The sequence below is a fragment of the Phyllostomus discolor genome, chromosome 11 (genome assembly GCF_004126475.2).
Source record: "Phyllostomus discolor isolate MPI-MPIP mPhyDis1 chromosome 11, mPhyDis1.pri.v3, whole genome shotgun sequence".
NCBI classification, from domain to species: Eukaryota; Metazoa; Chordata; class Mammalia; order Chiroptera; family Phyllostomidae; genus Phyllostomus; species Phyllostomus discolor.
Genome location: NC_040913.2, coordinates 5,822,052 through 5,848,883, shown reverse-complemented (window position 1 = coordinate 5,848,883; position 26,832 = coordinate 5,822,052). Strand labels below are relative to the sequence as shown.

Genomic DNA, 26,832 nt, shown 5'->3' with positions numbered 1-26,832 from the left:
GTGCCCTGACTGGGAATCGAACCAGCGACCCTTTGTAGCTCAATCCACTGAGCTACACCAGCCAGGCTCAATTTTGATAAATTTTTAAAAAATGAATGCTGATGTGACAGCTGTCACATACAATCTAACAAAATTATTTTGAATGAAGTTAAGTACAACTAAGTACTACTAGGGCCATCTTAAGGGGGAAAACAATGAATTTTTTGGCCAACCCGATATAAATAAGTGGAATAACAAATCAATGTCTCTCTCTCTCCCACCTCCCTCTCCCCCTTCCTCTCTCTAAAATCGATTTTTATAAAGTTAGTAATAATTTTCTAATATTGAATTTAAAATCAATCACCCTCTTATGTATGGCAGTTCCTTAAAAAATTAAAAATAGAATTGTCACATGACGCAGCAGTCCCACGTGTGAGTGTATATCCAAAAGAATTCAAAGCAGAATCTGGAAGAGAGATGCGCACACTCCTGTCCACTGCAGCTCTATACAAACCGCCAAGAGGTAAAAGCCACCCACAGTCCATTGTCAGACGAGTGGACAGAGAAAATGTGGGATGTACATATGACGGGATATGGTGCCGCCGGGAAAAAGAAGGAGACCCTGTCACATGCTCCAACAGCGATGAACCTCAAGGACACTCTGCTAAGTGAAATGAGCCAGTCACAAAAGGACAAATACTGTGTGGTCCCACTTGAAGGAAGTATCAAAAGTAGTTAAAATCACAAAAACAAAAACTGGAAAGGTGATTGCCAAGGGCTGGGGGGAGGGAGGACTTCGTGTATTCAGTGGGTACGGAGTTGGTTTTGCAAGATGAAAACGTTTCCAGAGACCTGTTGCACAACAATGTGAACGTACTTTACACTACTGAACCGTATACCTAAAAATGAGTAAGGTGGCAAATGTAACGTTATTTATATTTACCACACAATTAAAACAGCTGGCTCTGGCTGGTGTGGCTCAGTGGATTGAGTGCAGGCCTGCAAACCAAATGGCCACCGGTTTGATTCCCAGTCAGGGCACATGCCTGGGTTGCAGGCCAGGTCCCCTCTGGGGGGCACATGAGAGGCAACCACACAGTGATGTTTCTCTCCTCTCTCCCTTCCTTCCCCTACTCATAACCTTTTATAAATAAAGTATTTTTTAAATGAAAGATTTTAGTTATTTATAAATAAAAAAATCTTATTTTAGATAAATAAAATCTTCCAAAAAACCCCCACAATCACCCTAATGTAAATGAATAATTAAGTAAACAATATATTTAGACATATCCTGAACATTTCTAAAGCAGATGCGGAAATGGATTTGTGTGGAAATGTAAAATGAGGAGTTTGCCAACACCATGCCCCTCAAAAAGGCTCTGGCGTTAGATGAGTGTATCTTATGGGGGCCGAGGCAGAAAGACGACACTTGCTCCCAACCAGAAATGTGGGACCCCTGGGTGCACAACACTGTGTGTGTGTGTGTGTGTGTGTGTGTCTGTGCACCTGCACCTCCTCTCTGAGCCACGTCTCTGCGTGCACACGCGTGCGAGAGCACCTCAGAGCCGTGTGCTTGGTGACACTGTGGCTGGCCAGTAGAGCCGATGACAATGTTCCTTCCTTCATTCCGTATCCTATTTGGGGGGAGCTGGAGTTCCTGTTTAGTTTTTGGATGACTCTGCCGGTTGGTGCGTGAGGCATTTTTTCCGAGAGGAGAGAAAAACCTACAGAGAGATTCTAATTTAGTTTTCTTCATAAATACTGGGTTTAACAAGCATTAAGTCAATATATATGCTCTGATGTGTGACAAATACGGCAAGTAATCAATAGTTAATAACCAAAATTGCTTTGCTTGTCATGTCCCTTTTTTCATTTTGAGGTGTATTTTATTGATTATGCTGTTACAGTTGTCCCAATTTCCCCCCTTTGCCCCCTCCGTCTGGTACCCCCCTTCCCCCCAGCGGGCCTCTCTTAGTTCCTGTCCATGGGTCATGCGTGTAAGTTCTTTGGCTTCTCCCTTTCCTATTCTCTTCTTAACCTCCCCCAGTCTGTTTTGTTCCCATTTCTATTCCTTCAAGTAGTGCTACATTTTAAGAAAGAAGGGATCCTCGGCAAACTCTCAACCACAGTGAAAACGGTTTCGTTGACCCTAAACAGGTGAACGGGGCCGGGGGAGCCTTGCTCAGCACTGGGTGGCAGCACCGCGTTACTGGAAACGCAGAGTGCAGTGTGCGGCGGCCATGGGGAGGGCAGCTGGGCCAGGCTCACTGCTCCTTTAACTTAATTGTTATTGATTGTTTAAAAGCTCTTACACAGTATTTTGCAATGGTCGAATATCACTTCGAAAGGAGAAGGGGCAGGGAGCAGATGGGTGGACAGAGGACAGGGAAGGGAAGGAAGGAGGCAGAGATAGATCCGTATACAAGTTTGGCCCAGGGTTGGGGCTGCGGCCACCTGTGCTCCTGCTGTGCCGGGTCCCCAGGGGGGCACCCAGAGCTCCACCGCAGGCCTGTGGGCGGACCCCAGTCCTCTGTTCCACGACTTCCTGCTTTCCACAGAAGAACCCAGGACACCCCTGGGAGCTTGGGCGTGCAAGAGTCTCAGGATGACTAGAAAGCAAGGCCCTGCCTTTCATCTCAGTGCTGCCTGCTGGCCTCCTGCTCACACAGAGGAAAAGCTGAGTAACGGCCTGACTCAGTCGAGATGACCTCTGTTGGCAGATAGGAGCCATGGCATCTCCCTGACAGCGCAGTTCTGCAGACCATAGGGGATGGTGGTTGTTCCCGTGAAACACCCCGCAGGAAGCGAATGGCGCGTGCACACACGGGCAGGGCCTTGCGCGTTCTTTGATGGCTGGGCTGCTGGTCACCCTTCAGCGTGGTGCTGCCCAAGCGAAGTAAGGCTGCTGCCATCCAGCTGACTCATTCATTCTGCAGGGACTGCTTTTCCCAAAAGTTCAGAGGCACAGGAGGAGTGGCAGAGGCACTGACAGATGCACAGAGAAGCCCACTGCGTAGCATGCCCCGTTTTTCTTTATTCCACCCCCGGCCCAGAGCGCTGGCTGTTAACGCCAGCTCTTAACATCGGCGCTTAACCAGGATCGCCACTTTGTCCCTCTCTTCTTCTTCTTTTCCTGACTCGGTCTGAAGCATGCCTTCTTCCTTCTAGATTTAGGGATAGAATAGTGCCTTCTTCTGCCTTTGGACTGTGTTAAATGTCCCGTGTAGCAGAGTACCCTTCCTATAACTGTTACGAACAAGATTTCTAACGGGTCCCCGGCCTGTCTCCCAGGAACTGCGATTCCACTGTGTTCTCAGTTTTAGTCCAAAAGTAGCACCTGTAACTCTGTCTTTTTTCACTTGGAGTTTACCGAGTAATAGAAAAATGATCCCATTCACAGAAGTTTTTAAGAATCTGACAATGATCTTAAAAAGAAATATGAAACTTAGTTGAAGAACTTAAGAATTGTTAATTACACATAAAAGACATTTCAATGTCAATTCTTTCTGAATTTAAAGGTTTAGTGTAATTCTAATCAAGATTCTTAATGGGATTTTTCGTTTTTGTTACAAAAAGAACATTGTTATAATGATCTTCTGGCTACACATTATTAAGAAGAGAAATTATGCACATGGCTTCTGTGTTAATACATATTCTGTATCTACAGTGATTGGATCATTTTTGCTCTGATCAATTTTTTTATTTTTCTTTACTGAGTTTATTGGGGTGACACTGGTTAATAGAAGCATACAGGTTTCAAGTGTACAGCCCAGTAACACCTCATCTGTAGACTGCATCACATGCTCACAACCCAAAGTCAAGTGTATTTCTGTCCCCATTTGTCCCCCCTTTGCCCACTTCCACCTTCCCCCACCCCCTTTTTCCTCTGGTTGTCACCATACTGTTGTCTGTGTCTAGGTGCCATATATATATTTTTTCTTTTTGCTTAATTCTTTCACCTTTCGTCACCCAGCCCCTCAGCACCCCTCCCTTTTGACAGCTGTCAGTCTTTGCTATTTATCTATTATTCTGTTTCTATTTTGTTTGTTAATTTATTTTGTTCATTATATTCTACACATAAGTGAGGCTGAAGGTATTTGTCTTTCTCAGACTGACTTAATAGTTTATTAATTAGCATAATAATTTCCAGGTCCACCCATGCTGTCAAAAAGGGTAAAGTTTTCTTTTTTATTGCTGAGTAGTATTCCAGTGTGTAAATGTACCGCAGCTCGTTTTATCCACTCATCTATGACGGGCACCTGGTCTGCATTCAAATCTTGGCTCTTATAAATAATGTTACAATGAATATAGGGGTGCATATGTTTTTTTGGCTTATTGCTTTGGGTTTCTTTGAATATATTCCCAGAGGTGGAATCACTGGGTCACAGGGCGGTTCCATTGGTAATGTTTTGAGGTATCTCTACACTGTTTTCCACAGCGGCTGCCCCAGGCTGCACTCCCACCAACAGTGCACGAGGGTTCCCTTTCTCCACACTATCACCGGCACCTGTTGTTTATTGATTTATTGATGGTAGCCATCCTGACAGGACTGAGGCGATAGCTTGTTGTTGTTTTAATGTGCATTTCTGGGCTAATAAACATTTTAGAGTGTTAAAAAATTTTAATTCCATTTTTATCTAAGTAGTATCATTTTTAGAATACGCATGTTGGCTAAAATCGAATGAAATAGACTCTCCTTGTATAATGATAGGGGGAACACAAACTATTTAGAATATTATTGGTAATATGCAACTAGAGCTTTAGAAGTATTTATACCTTTTATATCGATAATTCCATTTCTAGAAAACTATTCAAAGGAAATAATCATAAAACAGACAAGGATTATTAGGGACATCTCATTATAAGAAGAAGAACCGGTATGTTAGAAATGCAACGATCAGACTTCCGGCCAAGACGGAGGCGCAGGTAGATATACCGTGCCTCCTCGCACAACCAAAACAAGGACAACAACACATTTAAAAACAAAAAACAACCAGAACTGCCAGAAAATCGAACTGCATGGAAGTCCGGCAACCAAGGAGTAAAGAAGAAACACTCACCCAGACCAGCGGGAGGGGCGGAGATGGGCAGCCAGGCAGAGAGGGCTCGTGTTGAGGGGGCAGCCGGTGCACTGGGCAGTCCCAGATTCTCGTGCGGATAAACCGAGAGGAACAACTGGGGAGCGAGACAGACCCATAACCCAGGGCTCCAGCGGGGAAATAAAGCCTCAGACGTCTGATTTAAAATACCTGTGGGGGTTGTGGCGGCAGTGGGAGAAACTCCCAGCCTCACAGGAGAGTTCGTTGGGGAGGCTGGGGAAGCTCAGAAGGCTCTAGAACATACACAAGGCCACCCACCCGGGAATCAGCACCAGAAGGGCCCACTTCGCTTGTGGGTAGTGGGGGAAGTGACTGAAAGCCGGTAGAAAGTGGAGCAAGCAGCACTGTTCCCTTTCGGACCCTCCCCCACGTACAGCATCACAACGCAGCCACTGGCTGCTCTGCTCTAATGAACACCTACGGCTCCGCCCCTAACAGGTGTGCCAAGACAAAAACAAAATGGCCCAAATGAAAGAACAGATCAAAGCTCCAGAAATAGTGCAACTAAGTGACAAACAGATAGCCAGCCTATTGGACACAGAGTTCAAAACACTGGTAATCAGGATGCTCATAGAATTGTTTGAGTATGGTCACAAAATACAGGAAAAAGTGAAGACTATGCTAAGTGAAATAAAGGAAAATCTACAGGTAACCAACAATGATGGGAAGGAAACTGGGACTCAAATCAACGGTTTGGACCAGAAGGAAGAAAGAAACATTCAACCAGAAAAACAGTGAAGAAGCAAGAATTCAGAAAAATTAAGAGAGGCTTAGGAACCTCCTAAGGACAACTTTAAATGTTCCAGCAGCCGAATCATAGGGGTGCCAGAAGGAGAAGAGAAAGACCAAGAAATTGAAAACTTATTTGAACAAATAAAGAAGGAGAACTTCCCCAATCTGGCAAAGGAAATAGACTTCCAGGAAGTCCAGGAAGCCCAGACAGTCCCAAAGAAGTTGGGCCCAAGGAGGAACACACCAAGGCACATCATAATTATATTACCCAAGATTAAAGACAGAGAGAGAATCCTAAAAGCAGCAAGAGAAAAGGAGAGAGTTACCTACAAAGGAGTTCCCATAAGACATTCAGCTGATTTCTCAAAAGAAACTTTGCAGGCAAGAAGGGGCTGGAAAGAAGTATTTGAAGTCATGAAAGGCAGGGACCTACACCCAAGATTGCTCTATCCAGCAAAGCTATCATTTAGAATGGAAGGGCAGATCAAGTGCTTCCCAGATAAGGTCAAGTTAAAGGAGTTCATCATCACCAAGCCCTTATTATATGAAATGTTAAAGGGACTTATTTGAGGAAAAGAAGATCAAAACTATGAACAGTAAAGTGAAAACAAACAACTATCAACAATGGAACCCCCCAAAACAAAAACAAAAACAAAAACAAACTAAGCAAACAAGCAGAACAGGAACAGAATCAGAGAAATGGAGATCACATGGAGGGCTATCAGTAGGGGAGTGGGAGGAGGAGAGAGGGGGAAAAGGTATGGGGAGTAAGTAGCATAAATGGTAGGTAGAAAATAGACAGGGGGAGGTTAAGGACAGTACAGGAAATGTAGAAGCCAAAGAACTTGCATGTACAACCCATGGACGTGAACTAAAGGGGGGGGAATGCGGGTGGGAGGGGGTGTGCAGAGTGGAGGAGAATAAAGGGGGGGAAATGGGACAACTGTAATAGCATAGTCAATAAAGCATATTTAAAGAAGAAACGCAATGATCAAGGACTAACTAGATAAACTCTGACATGGGCACTCAGTGGCATACTATGTAGGCCTGACACACATGTTTTCAGAGAACGTGTAACGACCAGGAATGTCCGTGTGATAGTGTTAGGAGAGCAAGGAGCACTGCCAAACAGCATCAGCGGCGCTACCACGGCAGTGCAATGTGTTTGATGTATGCCAGGGGAAAGACTGGCGGGCAGAACAGTCAAAATGTTAACAAGCATTCTCACCATTTGGCAGAGTGATAGACAACTGAATTTCCATCTTAATATTGTTCCATAGCTTTTGCTTATGGATGGTGAGATATTGCTTTTATAATCAGAATAATAAACACTAAAATTAAAGCCCATTTCTTTAGCCCCATCTCTCTGAATTTGAAATTCAAGTAGACAAATAGGTAAAAATATAGGATATTTGCAAACTAGAGTCAAATTTAATTAAATAGATACATAAATAGACCTAGAACTTTGGGTAGAAAGCATTTTTCTTTTATCTACAGAACATTTACAAAATCATTAATATCTTGACCATGAAGAAAGTCTTCCCTGGCTGGCGTAGCTCAGTGGATTGAGTGCGGGCTGCGAACCAAAGTGTCGCAGGTTCGATTCCCAGTCAGGGTACATGCCTGGGTTGCAGGCCATGGCCCCCAGCAACCTCACATTGATGTTTCTCTTTCCCTATCTCCCTCCCTTCCCTGTATAAAAATAAATAAATAAAATCTAAAAAAAAAGAAAATCTTACTAAATTTTTTAAAATTTAAATTGTTTTCTAAATATAAGCCAGTAAAACTAGAAACTGGCAACAAAAAGGTAGCCATAAATAACACTGCCTATAAATAAGTGTTTTCTAAGTAACTCCCAATTTAAAGAGGAAATCGATATAGTAATAATTTTCTTGTTACGCGGCAGTTCTTCCTTACCTGCAGAGGATCCGTCTCAGAACCTCCGGGGAGTGCCTCACACTGCAGGCAGCACGACCCAGGTGCGCACACACACCTGGGAGGAGTTCTAACTTATAATCGGGCACAGTAAGAGGTTAACAATAGTAACAAATGATAAAGTGGAACAGTTGCAACTATGCTGTCATACACATTGTGTGAACGTGTTCCCAAATACCGTGTCGTTCTGGGCTCGCCCTCCTGGTGCCAATGGAGAGGACAGCGTGCCCACATGGCCCGGGGACATGAGGCGGGTGACGCAGGTGAAACTCGCCCGCTCACTCTTATGTATCCCCACAGCATGCATATGTGTCACACAAAAGTTTATTTGGAGTCAATTTGACATTCACATTAATCTCATCAGATGGAGAGGTGCCTTTCAGATATTCATTTAATCAACATGCGTTGATCATCTCCTGGGCCAGCTGCCCTGGGGTACAGGGATGAGTAAGATGCATCCTTGAGGAGCTTGTGACAAGGGGAAATAGTCACCGATGGTAGAAATAAAATCTTTAAAGTATTTTCTTCTCAGGTAGAGAATTATCATCTACTTGGGCACCAGCCAGGGCCTTGCAAATTTTTAGCTATGGCATCATTGAAAGAAAAATACTCTGCCCCGGCCAGTTGGAACGTCATCCCACCGACCAAAGGGTCGCGGGTTCGACTCCCAGTCAGGGCACATACCCAGAGTGCTGATGTAGCCACTAGTCGGGGTGCACCCAAGAAGGCGAACAATCGATGTTTCTCTCTCACATCAGTGTTTCTCTTTCTCTCTCCCATCGTCTCTCTCTGAAAACCATGAAAAAAAAAAATGTCCTCAGGTGAGAATTAAAGAAAAGAAAGAAAGATAATTTCAATCAGGCTTATCTTTGAAATTTATCAGTATCAAGGCTCTGAACTTGATCCAGGTTTCTTCGCATGCATACTCAAAAAAAGATTACCATCCGTTATCAGGTAAAAATTAGGATAATTGCATCGAGTCACAGTTATGATTACCACCTTTAAAGAGGGACGATAATGCTGAGTTGATTGGCAAAATACTGATGTCAGATGTATCGGTAATTCTGTGATGATGTTTGCTTTATTCAGCCTGGTTTTACCAAAATACATTTATCCACTTAAAGAATTTCCTTTCGCTTAGCATTTTTCTTCTTTTTTTGTAGGAATTCATTTTATCAGAAGATTATAACAAGATGACCCCTGTGAAAAGCTATCCAGGTAGGCACGACAGCGGTGCCTTCCCGGCCCGGACTCGGGAAGGGTTCCTGGTGGCCCCCCTGCCGCAGGAGGGGCCGAGCTTTAAAGCAGGCTCGCTCTTCAAAACGGAGCCAGAAGCTGAGGTTGCAATTACCTGTTTTAGAAGATGCTGCCCTGGCTGGCGTAGCTCAGTGGATTGAGCGCGGGCTGCGAACCAAAACATCTTAGGTTCAATTCCCAGTCAGGGCACATGCCTGGGTTGCAGGCCATGGCCCCCAGCAACCGCACATTGATGTTTCTGTCTCTCTCTCTTTCTCCCTCCCTTCCCTCTCTAAAAATAAATTGTTAAAAAATCTTTTAAAATTAAAAAAAAAAAAGACGCTGAGGCCTAAAGAGGTAAGCTGACCAGCCTGTGGTCCTGCAGCTGGTCCAGTGCAGGGCCTGACCTGGTCGGTGTGGCTGCAGAGCCCGCAGCCTTTGGCCTCCCACCCACGCCACCACCCTGCTCGCAGCTGAGCAGCAGGCGTGGAGACCGGGGTCAGCGCCGGGAGTGAGCCGCTTCTCACGGGCTCAGTTCCCTTTGGTTGCGTGCTGTGAAAGGCTCAGCGCGTGTGGAGTGTAGACCGTCTGAGGGAGGGAGTTACGGTTGGAGTGTAGCTTCACCGCCAACACAGTGCCACAGGCCATTTCCTTCCCGTGGTTCGGGAGTAACACTTGCCACGGGTTTCTCTGTCCTGGCCAACGTTGTCTTGGGATCAGAACACTGGACCTTGTAACACTTGGAGGTCATTTCATCCCAATCTCGATGCCTCATTTGTCCCCAGTGGCCATCCAGCATCTCCTCGGAAGCCTCCAGAGACATAGCGACCCATGCCGACTTGGGAAAACGCTAAGGGTGGAGTTTTTCAGTTGTGGATTTTGAACCAACATTCATTTCCCTGTAGATTTAGTCTCTATTTTTTTCACATGTCACTTCTCGGGAATTTTTTGAATAACCGTGTTTATGGAGCGCCAGTCATTGTTGCAACAACTGAGGACTGCACTCGTGAGCCAGACGTGTAGTGTCTGCCCGGGAGCAGGTCACAGTCACGTGGGGGACACGGACACAGACGGGTGACCAGACCACTGAAGTGCCGTGTGCTGAGGGAGCATTTGAGGCCCGGCTCCCCGGCACGTCATCAGCCTGGCACAATAAACTCCTATAAAGAAGCAAAAAATAATGTTACGTGCCAAGTGCTAGAATGTTCCCCTATTGGTCTTTGCTCAGCCAACTGGAGCTACAAAAACTAAGTATACTCTCTCTCACGCATGGCGGCTTTTTCGTGATTCTAACAGAGCCATGAAAATCCAACCCCTTTCCATTTTTTCCTGGTCCTTTCTGGCCTGCGCATTTTATATTTTCCTTTACATGACCTGAGTTTTTGTTCTTTAACGTGTTTTTTTAACCGTCTTCGTCACAACTCTTGGGCTGTCGTGTTGTGCAGTTGGGGCCATTTAAACAATGTGACTCATTGTGGCATGCAGCCTCTAAGGAGCCTCTTGGTGACCTTTGCCTCATGGCACTCGTGTTTCCATCCCCGAGCGTGGGCCAGATCGAAGCATGGCAGGGACTAAGCATCACCTCCCAGATTAGACTACAGTAGACACAGGGGCTTCCGTCCTGCTCACCCCCTCCTGCTCCCTTGCTCCCTTTCCCAAGGGAAGCCACTGCCGCGCTGTGGGCTAAGGAGCAGAGCGGGGGCCACATCACAGTCACAGGGACCTGAAGCCCTGGGTCAGCAGCCTGCGGGGGGCTGAGTCCCGCCTGCACCCAGTGAGAGGCTTGGGGTCGGCTCCTCCCTCTGCTGGGCCTTCAGACAGGACCACGGCCCACACCTCCATTCCGTCCCGCGAGGGACCTTCCGTGAAGCTGAGTGGCACCCACGTCACATAAAAACTGGGACGTGCCCCTGCAGAGAGGCACCCCCAGCCGCGGACCAGGGCCCCTTTTCCAGCCCGCGTCTGCGGGCTCCGGGGCAGGGAGACGAGAGCGCTGCGTCTCCGGACCGCGCTTCCCCAGCCTCCTTCAGGAGGCCTCCCTCACGGTGCTTCTCTTCCTCTCGGCCTGCAGCGCACCAGAGCCGGGTGACGATGGTCCTGTTCGTCCTGGAGCTGGAGTGGGTGCTGAGCACGGGGCAGGACAAGCAGTTCGCCTGGCACTGCTCCGAGAGCGGCCGCCGCCTGGGCGGCTACCGCACGCGGGCCGGGGCCTCGGGCCTGCAGTATCCTTTGCTGGAGGAAACCCCTCGGTGGGAACTCAGCTGCTGACTTCTTTCTTTCCTGAAAATTTTGGGTGTGTGCAACTTGAAAATTGTTGTTGTTGTTATTTTTAGTTTGCTGACTTGCCCTGCTGGTTAAGATACTCACAGACTTTTTTAATGGACAAACCCTTGTACAGGAGGAGCGAAGTGAGGTTATTTCCCCTAAAGCAACAGACCCTGATGCGTAGAGGTCGTGGTCCCCTATGACCTGACGCCTGATATCTAGACAGAACACAGCCCAGACTCTGAGCCCTAGATGTGGCAGGGAGTTGTGGGACACGGAGAAAAAACCATCACCGAAATGCAGTCTTTTATTTTGTACACAAGTCTAGATACTAAGGTCATGAACACCACCATCAGTGCCTCGCAGAACCACAGCACTCCTGTTCATTTAAAAACTTGCTGAGGGGCTGCCATGCCAGGACCCTCGCAGGTTAGCTGGCACGCACAGGCTTTGCTCCAGGTCCGAGCCTTTCCCGGGACATGCAGAGCGATGGTATTTCTATCTCCCGAGTCTCCGGGAGCCAGGAGCTCCACGCGGACACCTGCTAATGCTGAGCGACCCTCCCGTCCAGCCTGCTGGGCTCCGGCAAGCATGGGCCTGACCAGCACGAAGCCCATCGGGTGATGCTAGCCTTGGAAGGAGAGAAGAGCCCTGGCCTTCGTAACTCAAAAGCATAGAACTCTCTGCACCTTCTGGCAAATGGGGAAGTAGGTGGAAACCGGTCACTTGTCAGCCAGAGCTGGAAGAAACAGTAAGACCCGCTTTCAGGTTTTCATCCCGTTTGTCAACTGCCGATTCGGTGATTCTCAGCGATCTGAAAAGGTGCCTTGCTCTGTCTTGCAGCAGCTGTATTGTGTGTTTCTAGGCCAGTGGCCCTCTTACTTTCCTCCTGGAAGCACAGCATGAAGAAACGAATAGTGGCCTCCGTAGAAGGCTGTCAACGTGGCAAACTACCAGGAAGGCCAGAAGCAAGGACGGTGACGAATGAAGAGCAAGATCGACTGACCTGTGAGAGGGTGGTACCGCCTGTTAATAAAAGAAATTCCAGAGCTTCCCTTTTAAAAGCCAGCTCAGACGAGCCTAGTGCCTGAACTGAAATACAGGAATTGTCCTGCGAGCAGGTCGGTGATTTCTACTGGTGGTTCGAGCCAGAGAGGCCTCAGAGACCATGCCGCCCAGCTCGTTGGACAGGCGAGCCGGCGAGGCCCAGGCTGGGTCACGGGCCTTATGTGCGGCCGCCCACCAGTGTGTCGGGAGAGGGCCACCACCGGGACCCAGGCGTTCCGCTTGGACTGCAGAGGGGTTCCCATCCCACTGCGCTCCCCCTTTGTGAGCAGGACCGAAGGCACCAGGATAATGTGAATGTGGTGGCTTCTCTGTCACCAGCCGAGCGGAACGATGCATCTTCTGTGTCACTTAACCAAGTCAGGGAGTAGAGAAAAAAACACAGATCTCGCCCTTGAGAAGTTTGCTTTCTTAAACTCTCTGAAAACGAAAAACGAAACACAAATACGCGGAATTCAGTTGCTGCTGCTGATGGTAGTCTGGACTCTCCTCAGGGTCTCCGGAAGTCATCCTCCTTTTCCAGTCGTTGCCTTTGGCCACACCGTACGTGGCTTACCAGGCCAGTAATAATGATGATGATGATGGCGATGATGATGACGGTGACGTGACTGGATATCAGACGCCTGTGTGGGTGACACCCAGTGGCTCCATCTCCAGTGTCCGTGACCGCCCAGCCTCGCCGTGCTGTTCAGGCGGAGGGGAGCTGCAGCACCACAGGCAGACAGGCCCTCCCAGAACACGCCCTCGGGTCCACCAGCTTCGCCCTCTAGCTCCAGTCCTGGAGCCGCACGGCCAGCGCTGGCTCCTGGGAGCAGGTGCGCCCCAGGGCTGCACACTGAGGGCGCCACGGAGCTGCTTCCGCCCGAGAGTCCCCCCCGAGACCACGTGACTTTCCCGGGGCTGGACGTTGCTCTCTGCCTGGTGTGCGGACTGTGAGCGGGCAGCCCGTGCAGCGTGGCGCACGGGAAGATCCCGTTTTCAGACCCACTTTCTCATGGGCACCCCCCACTCTCACCTCTCTCTCTCTCTCTCTCTCTCTCTCTCTTCTTCTGGCCACTGATCATACCGACAGGTTTTTTCGTTTGTTTGGTTTCGTTTGTGTGTGTGTGAGATGAGGGAAGCAGCAGCAAATCTGCAGCAACATACAATGTTCAGAATAACAGCATCACCCTTGTTTCTCTTCATCCTGGACCCTGGGTGGTGTAGATGAGAGACCCCCACAGACGAACTAACCCTCCACCACCTCCACCTCTGCCATGCATGCAAGCCACCAAGTGACAGAATGAGTCACATTGAATTCAGCATTTTTTTTTCCCATCAGGCCTCTGCGTGGGAAGTAAATATGCCATGAAAATAACCAAAACTGAAGTAGAGGAATAAGGGGAGACAAAGAGACCGACCAGTTTACGAACGGAATTATCCATTTCTGAACAACCTCAAAATCTTCGGTTGCTTTAGCTCAAGACCTGAAGCTTCAAATATTGAATGGCCTCTAATACCGACACCAACACCAACAGTAACTCTAATAATGGTGCCGAGAAGAGAAAAAGAGTAACTTGCGTTTGCAGCCCCTGAGCGTGTTTGTGGTGCTTCTGTGTACAGTAATGTTCCTCCGTTCACCACGAAGACAGTGAGGTGAAGCGAACACAAAAAGACACAATTCCCCACTTTCATAGTGTGGAACCAAGGCCCAGAGAGGCTCCCGCAGCTTGCCCACCTGCTCTGGTCACAGGGCCGCTCCCTGGCAGCAGCAGGGTGAGAATTCGGGGGTCGGAGGCCCCGTGGCAGGTTGGTGGGAGGAAACAGAACCGTTTCCTCCCCCGCTTCCTTCCTACCGTGTGAGTCTGTCTGGCCTCCCCTTCCCGTCCTGTCGCTGGCCCTCCCTGCTTGATCCGTTTTTCAAGCTCCCACAGCTGGTCTTCATCTGAAGATTCCGTTCACAGGGGAGACGTTTTCGGGATGTCACCTAGGCAGTGGAATGTCTTTCCACCAGATAGCCCCTCGGGTCTAGTCCTGCTCAGGGGAAAGCGTGCTGGAAGGCTATGAAGGTGGCCTCAATGTTCATGTTTTCTCACATCACACTTAGTGCCAGTCACTGGGGCTTTGAGGTTGTGCGATACAATTTTACTTCAGCCCTCTTCCAGATAGCTTGAGTGGAGTTCATATGTTTTAGAGAACTCTACTATTTACCTGCAGTTATAAAGACTGCTGGGTATCGGATCGAGTCTGTTTTTTTTTTTCAAATCTGTTTTCTTATAATTAATCAAGATAAATTGAAGGTGATCTTATTTCATATACATCTGAATATAGTTTTACATACATCTACTTGTTTGTAGAGTATAACTTTTCTCCCTTGTTCTTAAGACTGAAGGATTTGTTATGCTTCGTTCTCCTTCACTTTTTTTTAATTTTATTTTAATCATTGTTCAAGTACAGTTTTCTCCCTTTTACTCCCATTCCAGCCCACCCATCCATCCCTCCCTACTTCCCTCCCATTACTCCTTCACTTTTTTAAAAAAAAGATCTTGCTATGAGAATTTTCAAAACCTGTACCAGATTGGAAAAAAAACATATAATGGACGCCCACATGCTTCTTAATCACTCGGGTCCGCTGTTGATACTCCTGCCCCTTTCTGCGCTGTCTCTCATTTGCTGGGGCATTTTAAAGCAAATTCCAGAGCTGATGTCATTCCATCCTGACAGACCTCACTGGGCACCTCCGAAAAAACAGGGACCTTTGAACATAATCATGATGCTGTCATCACTCCTGGAAATTTATGATCACTCCTTGAGATTGTTGGATAATCAAGCCATTTTTAAAATTGTATTTACCATTTCTAAAGTGGCTTTTTGCAGTGATTTCGTTTGAAATTGGGGCCAGACAAGTCCATGCGTTGGACCAGGTTGTCCTGGTTAGTGCCTCAGTCTCTCCGTCCAGAGCAGGGACCCCCCCCACACACACACACACACCCCGCCCCCACCATCCTTTTTAATGCCATCCTCCAGGTACCGAGTCGGTCCTCCTTCAGACGCGCAATTGACCGCCGCTTCCTGCCGCGGTCGTTTAACTGCGCCTCTGCCCGGAAAGGTGCCTCTACAACCTTGACTCCGTGCAGATGCAGCTTTTGGCAGGAACACTCGGCGATGGTGCAGTCGTGCGGCACGTGGCTCTGCAGCGGGAAGCACCTCGCGTGGGGCTGTGGTCCTTCCGGGGAGGCTGGGCTTCCTCGGGGCGGGGGGGGGCGGGGCTGGCAGCGGCTGCCTGCAGTGCGGCCTCCCGCGCCGGCCTCCCATGGAAGGGTTTCTGCGAGGGCCGATCTGGGCCTGAGCCGGTTCTTTCACCAATCTGCAAAATGGTGACTTTGTAACCCTATCATTTTGCACGTGTATCAGTTGGAATTCTTCTATAAAGTAGAACTTCACCTCTCTTAGGTAGGGCTATCTGATTACCCTGAAATACGACTGACATGAGACAAGCAGCATGCATTCTGAACGGTTTCTCTAATCGCTCGTTTTCAGATAGAGGTTTACTGCCCTGGTTACCTCCAGCAGGGATCTTTTACAAACTCTTAGGGTTTGTTTTTTTAAAAATATATTCAGCGTGTATCTCAGTAAATTGCATTTTTTAAAATGCTCACATTGTTCCATCTCCTGCCAGTGGGAGCCCCTCTTCTCGGCTCCTCTGCCCTTTTTTTTTCCTTGCTAAATAAAACCAAACATTGATGTACATCAAAGAAGTCCAACACTGGATCATCCACGTACGAAGGGCAAAGCATTATACACACACGTGTATACACACACACACACACACACACACAGCAAGGGCTGGCAGGGCCATAACAGGAGGCCACAGCATCTCCCCACAAGGACAGGTCGGCCAGGTCATTGTCACTGAAGACGGTGGCTCTGCTCCTGCCTCCCAGTTACACGCACAAGGCTGAGGGGCCTGCCTCTCACTGGGTGGCATGTGAGGAAAGGGGAGGCCAGGGGGTGAAGAAGGTGGAGAGCTGAAAACGAAACAGTGTGGCCATGTCGCCCATGAGCCCTTAAAGCCTTGTTAGCGTGAAAGCTATCTAGACAATGAGTTTTCTTTTGTAAAAGCAATTAAATTATACCCAGTAACTAACGCGATTCAAAAGGGTGAAAAGTCAAAGAGAATGGAACGAGGTTTTGCCTTCCCCCTCTGACCAGCTGACCAGCTCTAGAGCCTGTCAGGAGATGAAAGGGGAGAGGACCAAGGGATGGAGCCCGGGGGGAAGGCTGTTCGAGTTCTAAACTAAACTGGAACGGGAGTTCTAAGTGCCTTGGAATGAGGCTTAGGTCAGTGAGACGTGACTCATCCCTGCGTGTTTTGGGTACAGCCCCACAGCTTGCAAGGCAGCCTCTTTGCCTTTCGGCAAGCTAGCTCGTCTTCTCCCTTCCCGTCCCGGCCCTGAAAGGAGCTGCTGCTTCTAGTAGTTAGAGATGGCTAGAAGATACATGCCTGTCTGGCTTTGGAAAAGAAACTTAATTACGTATAATACTTCTGATTCAAATGCAACACTGTAAGATTTTTACTTTATTTTTGTACTTGGTTCTTTTACCTTGGGCTGAAAAATCTTGGTCCCTAACACGTTAACGTAATTCCTTATCTGCTGTGTCCTTTGGTTTATTTACGTTGCTTTAAAATAATGGCAGTAAAAATGTAGTAACAAGACTTCTGAGTGAGATTTTAGGTTTCTCTGTGGTTCTCTGTTCCTCAGGCTGTATCCTACAAAGGACACACGGTCAAAATGCTGCGTTTCAGAGTCACTGGAAATAGTTCTGTTTACTGGTTGTATCACCAGTTTGATATTCAGGTTCATTCATTTTACATGACTGTCAGTTTGGGGGATTTTTTTTTTGTTTTAATTTTATAAATATTTCTAATGTGTAAAATAATTACAAGGTTCCCGAATGGAAACTATATGTGATGGGAGAGAAGTCTCACTCCCATTTCTGCCCCCTGGACTCGCAGCCCTTGCTGTCAGAGCCGGACCCGCCCTTCCGGGCCTTCCTTTCTGAACGTGAGCACACACTCATACGTGTCTTGGTTCTTCCCCACTTAGTAACGTACCCTGAACGTTACTGCATGTCCATCTGCTTGTGGCATGGAGGTTTTTTTCTCCCCCTGGACAGTACTCCATTGCACGGATGTGCCGTAGTGGATGGAGTAAGTCCCCATCTGATGGACTTTCACGTTGTTTTCAAACTTTAGCGGTTGCAGGGGTCACGTGGAGTGAATAGCCCCCGTCACGTGTCATTTTGTACTTTGGCCCCTGAATCTCGGGGACAGCTCTCCAGACGCAGGATTGCTGGGCACTCTCCACCTGGAAGTCTCACTGGAGACTCGGCACCCTGGGTTTCTGCTGGAGACTGGTCGCATGGGCAGTCTGCGAGTGGCACGTGTCAGACGTTCGGACCCCCCAGGCAGGTGTCTGTCATGAGCCCTGTTGTTTGTGCAGCTGCGGCACAGGGAGCCACTCTGGTCTGTTAGTGGTGGAAACCCCCGGGGCCCACGTTCCCTGACGCCACGCCAGGCTGTGGGGCAGCCTTTCGGAGGAGAGGAGCAAGGCCTGCCGGGTGAATTCTGTTTTTGCATAGCACCATTTTCATGTCTGGAACTATTTGTATATTTTGCCTGTTTCTCCAGAGCCTTTTTCTTGGTTGCTCTTTTTATACGTTAGGGATTTGCACTTTTTGTGACTTGCGTTGCAAATATGTTTTCCAGTGGGTCTTTTAGCTTTGCTTATGTATGTGTTGGCTGTTTGTGTTTGTGAATAGTAATAGCTGCTCCCACTCCAAGGTTATAAAGGAACTCTTCCATCCAGAACTTACATGTTTAATTTTTTACATTTAGATCTCTAGTTCATGCAGAATGTGTCCTGGTATATAATGTGAAATACAAATCCTATTTCATTTTTTCCAAATGACTATCCAGATTGTGCTAGTATCTTTTTTCTTACTCCATCTTTTTTGTATCACTTGAAGAGCCACCTTTATTAGACATGAAGTGAATTTCTATATGCTTTTGGGTCTATTTCTAGACTTCCTGTTCTGTCACATTGGTCCATTTGTACACCAGCACCCCATTTTTAATTGGAGACACTTTATAACATGTTTTAATATCTGATAGGGCTAGCCTTCACCATCCATGTTACTGTTATTTTCAGAATATTTCTGGCTCTTCTTGCTTATCGATTTTTCTATATAAACTTTAGAATTAACATATCTAGATCTAGGAAAAAGAGCTGATATTTTTATAGGGATCATATTAAATTTACAAACTCACGTTGTGAGAATGGACACCTTTATCCCGTTCGGCCTTACTGTCCGATAATAAATACTGTGCCTTCCTTTTCATTTTTTATGCCTCCTTTTGCATCTTCCCGCGTGATGTCCAAGCCGCCCCCCTTTATTGTTTCCGCAAAGCCCCCCACTCGGTCCTGAGAGACAGTCCCTAACGCCTACATGACAGATTCGATGTGGAGACCCGGCACGTGTTTATCGGGGACCACTCAGGCCAAGTCACCATCCTCAAGCTGGAGCCGGACACCTGCACCCTGGTCACCGCCTTCAGAGGACACACAGGTGGGACTAACCGCAGGACCTGCCCGTGCTCCCTGCCCTCCCGGGGAGCGGGCGCCCCGAGCTGCGTGGTCTGGGGTTAGGGTACCACGTGGGGAAGGTGACGGGGCGCACCCTGGGCTGGCGCAGAGGCGTGCCTGACGCACGTGACTCATTTCCGTGTGGCGCAGTACGGTCTAATGTCAGAAGTTTTCAACATCAGCCCAAACACAAAAATAGGAATCCACCTGTTTGGAAAGTGTGGTGGTTTGGGTCTTGGTCACGCGGCCCTGGAGAAAGACGGCCAGTGTTGGCACATGTCAGTGAGACCTGGCGTGAGACCGTGTGGCCACTGGGCAAACCCCCGCCAGCCAAAGGGACGGCTGCCTCAGGCTGTCCTTGCCCTCCTTGGATCGAGGAGATGGGGGCAGGACAGACCCCCCGACTCCCAAGACAGATGAAATGAGAAACATACATATTCATGGTGGGTAGCCAGGCCACATCACAAGGTAGAAGGTCCTCGTTTGCCGCCCTTCCTCTGGGGCTCTTTCCGGTTCACAGCCCAAGGCCCCTTTGTGCTACTGGTCTGCTCAGGGTCGTTGGAACAAGGTACAGTGGGAGAAAATACCCATGTTTAAGCTTTGAAGGTCTGGAGCAGATGACGAGGACTGATTTTTCACCAGTATTTTTAATGTGTGATGTTGACCCTGCAAACTAAGTCCCTGCCCGTCTCCGTGGTTTCTCAGCGGGCGTCTGCAGATGACACCCCTGCTGAGCACAGAACAAGGCTGATACTGAGTTTAGACATCGTGCAAGAGCAAGAGTAGGTGAGTGGGGGTATAAATGGGATGATAGTACTTAGGTCAGGAAGGATTTCCGAAAGGAAAGCGAGAACGTTAAATCTGGGCAGAAAGGTGCTGAGAAGCTCACCTGAGTCGTCTCTGCCTTTGGGAGCAGGAGTGCACAGGGACAACCCCCCGTGGCCGGGACTCAGTTCTCTGGTTGCGTTTCTCTTTTTTCCCCAGAACACCCTGGCGGAACCTGGCCTGGTCCCACCCAGAACTCTTCCCACCCCCTCAGGAATCTTACCCTGTTTCCTTGCTACCTTCAGCCTCCTGCGCTTTCACTCCCCTAAACCCTTATTCCAACTCCATTTGCTCTCCTCCTTGTTGAGAAGCCGGGTCCTTGACCCCTCACTCCCCCGTGCCTCCTGCCACCTTTCCTCCCTTCCTTCCCAGGTGTGCCTGCCTTCAGCTGTGTGCTCCCCAGCCCGCTCAGCTGGGGGCCCTTTGTTCTTCCTTCCTGGTGGTGCTGTCCAGGATCCACCCACTGGCCGTGCCCCCTCCTTGCGCTGGCAGCCCCTGGGGCAGGACCTGCCCTGCTTTAGAATGTGATTGTGCCGTTCATTTGTAATAATGGCCAGTTCACTTGTTTCTGCTTACATTCCTGTGTGGGGCCGCCACACACACACACACACACACACACTCTCATCGGTTTTAATTATTACTTGTTCATGAGAATGTGCAACAAACTCAGGACCAAACAAAAGCACGCTGTGAAGAGTGTCGCGCTCCCTCCTCCTTCTCCCCAGCCTTTGCACACGCCTGCTGTTGATGAATCTCTTCAATGTCTCATTTGCCCCCAGTTTCTTAGATGAAAGGTAGCATAATGTAGGCGATTCTTTGGCACTTTATCTTTCTCACTTCACAGTCCATCCTGGAATCACTTTCTCTCCATCTGAGAGATCCTCATTCTTCTTCATACCTGCAGGGTATGAAGAAGAATGAAGATCTCTCGGATGGGTGGAAAGTGACTTCTATCTGTGTGAATGCGTCGTGGTTCACTCACCCGCCGCCTTGCAGGGAGCGCTGAGGCTGTTCCCAGTGTCTCGCTGTTTCACACGATGCTGCAATGAATAGCCTTGTGCCTGTGTGTTTTTTCGTGTTATTTGGTGGTGGTGGGGGCAGTAGAGCCTTCAAGACACATTCCTGGACATGAGGTTGCTGAATGACAAGCTGAGTAAACATGCAGTTTTGTGAGCTGTGACCTGCCCGGCTGGGCTGGTTTCCACGCTCCTGGCCGGTGTGTGAGAGAGTTGTTGTTCTGCATGATAGTGGCTCGCACCAAGACAGCAGTAGAGGCTGTGAAAAGTGCTTAGAGTCGAGATGCATTTTGGAGGAAGAACCAGTGCAGAGTTTGTGAGGGATTGCTTTGGAGGCTAAATTCTGTCTAAATTCTAAGCATCGATATTAACGGTCTAAACTAGTAACTTCTTTTCATGCATATGACATTTACGAAGCTCTTGGTGACCCTCCCCTTCCTCTTGGGCCAGCCTTATTCTAACAGTCCACCAAGTACTGTAACAGGTGAAGCTAGCTGCCCTAACAAGTACTTGTCTACATTTCCAGGCCGTGACGCAGTGGCCGTGGGTTTTTCACTCACGTATCAATCCCGTGCAGGGTCTGCTCATCTCCCTCCCGTGGGACCCAGGCTCCCCCTGCAGCACAGCTTGTGCAGGCCGTGGGGTCTCGGTGGCCACGAGGAGGAGGTGGAGAAGGCACATCTTGACTGCCTGGGCCCGGAACAGATGCAGATTGTTAGTGCTTCTACGTACTTTCTGGGCTCCCTGCTGGGTTCTGTTGCTGAGCACTGGCCACGTGCCCCCTAGACCAAGAGGGCGGGGCACGTGGTCCTGGCAGGACAGCAGTGTCCGGGCTGTGCTCTGTGGAAGGGGCCGAGCAGTCTGGTGGACAGTTGGGGGCCTCTGCCTTGGGGGTCTAACAGGAGAAGCCACCCGGGTACTGTGTGGGAATGAACATGCGTTTGGCAGAACGGAATGCACATCCCCAGCTAGGACACGGCCAAATACTGAGGGGTGGTTTTCTGTTTTGTTTTGTTTTGTTTGACTATAACCATGGAGTTTAATAGCAGGGAAAGAAGGAGAGGAGTTCTGCAGAAGGAGGAAACGTTTAGCATTGAAAGGCTAGCTAAGTGTCACAGAGGAATTCCAAATAAGATTTATGGATTAAAAAAAGATTTTTGTGTTTTCATTCATCTGCCTGTTCATTCATTTAGCAGACAATACCAGGGCCTGTCTGCTGCTGGCTCTGTGCTTGGTTGGTGCTGTGGGGTGTGTTTCTGTGAATGTGTGTGTGTGTGTGTGAGTGTGAGTGTGTGAGGTGGGTAGAGGGGCAGGAAGTGGGGAGGGAAGGAGACAATTACATGGACAGAAACATGCATGGAATACAAGTGGCATGTTGTGCAGGTGTAGGAAGACACTGTTAAGCATAATTCAGAATAGTGGAGGGTTTTCTTCCTTTTGGTCTTGAAAAAAAACCCTCACAATTATATAAGAGAAACTTTCTTAAAAGCTTTTAAAGTGAAATACTTTATTAGAACAAATTTATACTGTAAAGAAGAAAAACATCAGATTCCAATGAAGAAGAAGCTGTTTTATGTTCTTTTCAGAGTATACTGTTTTTCTTTTTAAAAAATCAGATTTTAGTATTTTTCAATAAATGTTTGAAAAGAAAAAGTACTTTTCACATTCCTAAGCATTTGTAGGCACCTCAGGGCACTGCCGGAGACGGAGATGACCATCCGCATCTTATTTTGTAGCCACACCCACAGCGCGGTGCCAGCGTCCGTGCTGCACCGCTTACCGGGCGGTGCCGTGTGAGGCCCAGTCCAGCTCCCACGATGCCGGTGCCCAGGGGCCGATGCCGGTGCCCAGGGGCCGGCGCGGCGGTGCCGTCAGCAGCGGGGGTCGCCATCCCGGCTGCAACCCCTGTTACAGCTGCAGAAGCTGACCCGTCAGGATGGAAATGATTTGCCCTGAATCTATATATAAAGTTAAATTTCCAAAGAGAGGAAAGAAATGTCAAATTCTGATGTTCTCATCAAATTATAGCTGATGTTCAAGATTACAAAATCTAACTGAGCTTTTTAAAACCCTGTAAACTTCTCACCTATTGTTGTCTGGGCAGAAGGTAGACAGCAGCTAAAAAAAAAATATGGCTAATATTTCCAGGCAGTGCCGTGTTTTCCGTTCTGCTGAGAACTATGTCTATTGTTTAAAGGTCAGTTAGTTGCCTTTTTCATTTCTCTCTGGTCTTTATAGTGACTGATTTTGTGGCACATTTACATTTTGGGAAAAAGTGCTTTGGAGTGTGGGACTCTCAGTCCCAGAGCCAGTCTTTTTCCCTTTGGGGGCCCATTGTTTGTCCCTCCCAGAGAAACGTCCCTGTGTGCCAGAAACCGCACCAGACCCCGCCCGCTCGCACCCCCGTTGCCCCGGTGAACAGCACTGTCCCTCCGTGACTAACGTGCCGCTTGTCTGGCCTCTCAGGTGGGGTGACCGCGCTGTGCTGGGACCCCGTCCAGCGGGTGCTGTTCTCGGGCAGCTCCGACCACTCCGTGATCATGTGGGACATCGGCGGGAGAAAGGGGACGGCCATCGAGCTCCAAGGACACAAGTAAGACCGCGGGTGCTGCGTGAAGAACGCTTGGGAAAAGGCTCCCGGCTGAAAGCCGGGACAAAGGAGTGTGGGCCGGTCTCCAGGGCACGAGCTCAGCGCGGGAAGGGACCGGGCCAGGGAGCCAAGAATGGCCACTGTGATTTATGGCCGCCTGTCGGTTTGTGTACTCACACCCCACCTTATTCTGCAGAGGGCCTGAGCATCCTTGCAGAAACTGTGAGATAAAACTTGGAACCAGGGGGGTTACTATAAGAGTGCAAAATTTGAGAGTGCAAGAGAAAGAGCTGGAAGTGCAAGCCCTGAAGGGTTACAGAATTTCTGTAGTAGACGTCACATGTGGCTTCAAGACTCAGGCAGCTGAGGGGAAAGGGCAGAGAGTATTCCCCCGTGCACTGCACACCTGGTCCTTCCACACCTGCTCATCGGTACGCCCCTCGATTCCGATCAGGCTCTTCACCCTCTGGGCGGAGCTCAGGGGGCCAAGAGCAAAACCAGAGGAGGCCGGTCGTTTCCTTGGAGCAGCCGTCTGTCCGTCTGACTGGGCTGAGCCCAGAGAATGCCTTCGGAATCTGTTTAGAATGGATTCCTGGGCCCTGGCTTTGGAGACGCGGGTCGCCGGCCCCCCCCGGAGCTGGGGCGGCCGTGGGGTAGCAGGCCTCCCAGGCAGCTACCCCTGGAGAACTCAGACCACACGGGGGTTTGTCCTGCTCCACGCTGTCCACAGTCCCCCAGGAGCAAAGTCGGGTCAAACTGCAGAGAAGGATTCCGGGTCTGCGGCGGAGCTCCGAGTGGTTTCTGCTTGCAAGGCGTTTACACGGCGGTGCGAGCAGCCTGGTCGCCATCTGTGGGTGTCAGCAGTGTCCCCGGGACCTGGCTGGGTGACGCCCCATCGGCTCTAACTGGAACTCGGCCTGGAAACGCCCCTTTTAAGAGTCTCCCAGGTAGTCAAAGCCACGGTTTGGGATTATTGAACTAACTCCGTTTCAGAGGGCCCGTGCCCAGGGAACTATTTTAGTGTTAGAGTTTTTCGTTTTAGAGATGGGGCTATTAAGCCCTCCTTTCCCACATGGGAGAACAGACTGGTTGTCCGGGGCCACAGCTGGCCTGTGGGGCCACTCGGACCTTGTCGTCGGCTCCTCAGAGGCGTCCCTTCCTGGTACGTCTCTCCGTGGCCAGGCGACACGCATGGAGACCATGTAGAAGCAGTGGCACCGTCCACCTCGAATGCAGAAGAGAAACGGAACGAGGTCCTGTTTAGTGCACCTGGTCATCCTCGCCCAGCCTGCTGGGTCACTCCTGTCACCCGGGGCTCGCTCAGAGAAACGGGACGCGGGTTTTGAACACTGGACTCGTTCGGATGAGCTTACAAGTAGTTTTGCTTCACACGGTGGTGGTAGACAAGGGCCGCAGGCGGTGTAGCGGGACCGTCCCTGGGGGGAAGGCAGCATGGCACTCCACACCAGCGTCACTGGGTGCCAAGTGTCTCGGGGAAAAGCTGTAAAGTCGAGGCATAGTCCCTCGGTCCCAGAGAAATGCCCCCTAAAGCAGTAGGCCTCCAGGAGCTAAGAAACGCAGACTTGGTCATTGAGAAAACGGAACAGACGGGACTTGGAGTTGACCCTGAGGAGGTCACACCCTTAGGCCTTACAGGGCCGGAGCCCCAGTAAGTGCTGGCTTTCCCTGGGAGTAGTGGCAGGAGGCTTTTGCCTGGTGCTCCATGGGACTCGGGCTCGCAGGTCTTCGCCCGAAAGGGCGGCCCTGGCATCACGGAGCTGGAGAAGTAAACGTCTTCTGTGTCTGTAGGTATCGCCCCTTTGGAGTGGGTCGGACGCCCCTGCGCCTCCTTCCCAAGCCGTCTTTGTGAACCCCACCCTCCTGCTCCCCCAGCAGCTCCAGGGGCTTCCCCACCCCCGCCTCAGGCGCCGGAGGCAGACAAATGAGGTCGGAATAATAATGTGTGGCCCACACACACACCCTCACCCCCGGCTGTGCCCAGAGGTGTTTTCTGTCTCCTTTCTACTTTAGAAGCCAAAGAGCTTCTGCCCAGGCCCGAGGCGGCCCTGCTGCTGCCCTGCAGTGACCCCTTTTCCCGCCTTCCCCGGGGAGACTAGCAGTAGTCCGGGCTCCGAGTGGGGGGCCAGGTTGGCGAGCTGGAGAACTGGGGGGCAGGGGGGTTGGAGCAGGCAGGACTAGAGCTCCCCGCCCTCAGGGACAGTTTTCTGTGGCTTCTGTCCCTGTTCTGCAGCTGCACGCTCTCCTCCGTGACAGCAGCACCGCGTTCTGGCAGCCGGTGTGGTTTCGTGGGTAAGCATCCCATGGAAGCGGAGAGAGCTTTTCTAGCGCGAGAGTGATTGATGATAGCAAAACGGTATCCAAGTCCAGGGGGAGAAAGAGCTAAGGAAGTTTTGCTTCCATCCAGTTTGTCCGCACTGGAGGCACGTTGGTAGTTTCGGTCCCTGCAGCACAGGGAACGTGCTCATCGCTGCTAGCTCTGTGAAGGGAGAGGCGTGGGAAGCTTCCAGTTTCAAAGACCACTTATGTTTTCCGAGTATCAGTTACCAGTGGGATATTATCGAAGCGTCAATCAGGACATTTACTGCCCCGTGCCCACCTTGTCAAACCCAGTCATCGTGCGTGGGCTTTTAGACCCTTTTTCCGTCTTAGATCGTGTCAAACATTGCATGACCGGCTTTATGACTCTAATTTTTCTTATAAGTGTTTTCCTAGGCTGCTGAGACCGTTTGGCAATGTCACGTAATGGTCCCTCCTTGGGAACTGCCGGTTGGCGGAGGCCCGGTCGTGGCCATGACCCCTGGCACACTTAGCCTGTGTGTCTGCTCACTGTCGTCACGGTCCCAGCTCTAGGTCCCTCTCTTCCTGTTCTCGCCGTGTGTGTGTGACTTGTGTCACGGGCCTCCTCAAAGCCCTTTGGGAAATAAACAGGCTGTTCATAAACACATATGCATAGAATGTGCACTTTTCCCTCCTGTGTCAGGTAAATTGTATGTGAGGTTCTGAAAGGAAGTAAAATTCTTTTTTTCACTTTCGTTTTATTAAAGGTCCTCATTCCCCCCTCTGCCCACCTCCATCACACCCCGCCGCCCACTGCACCACCCCCCACCTGGCCCTCGCCGAGTGAAGCTTTCACGCACAGCTACTTCTGGGTTTGGGGGGACAGACGGGACCCGTGGGTGCAGACCCTCTCTCGGCAAACCCAAGGTGTGGGAAGGCTCCCCACTGTAGCACTGGGGAGTTAGGATGGAGGAGGAGAAAGGTCCTTCCTGGTTTTAACTACTTGGCCAAAGGCGTGATAGATATAAGCATTAGGAACTGGAGTTCTCCTAGAGGGCGGAATCTCACCAAAAAGAGGGGACGGAGAGTGGTCACCGACCCAGCTGCTGCCAACGGCTGTGGAGGCTTCCGTGCAGCAGCCCCGCTGTCTGATCCCGGCTCTCGCC

General features: G+C 49.6%; 1 protein-coding gene across 1 annotated transcript in view; it reads left to right on the top strand.

The window, feature by feature from the left end:
* WDFY2 (WD repeat and FYVE domain containing 2) overlaps nt 1-26,832 on the top strand; it is a 121,802-nt gene that overhangs the window by 80,916 nt on the left and 14,054 nt on the right. Inside the window, exons 4-7 of the mRNA XM_028526574.2 lie at nt 8,909-8,963; nt 11,053-11,203; nt 18,808-18,920; nt 23,245-23,371. Coding sequence (XP_028382375.1) covers nt 8,909-8,963; nt 11,053-11,203; nt 18,808-18,920; nt 23,245-23,371 — 446 coding nt within the window. The remainder of the gene's footprint in view (nt 1-8,908; nt 8,964-11,052; nt 11,204-18,807; nt 18,921-23,244; nt 23,372-26,832) is intronic.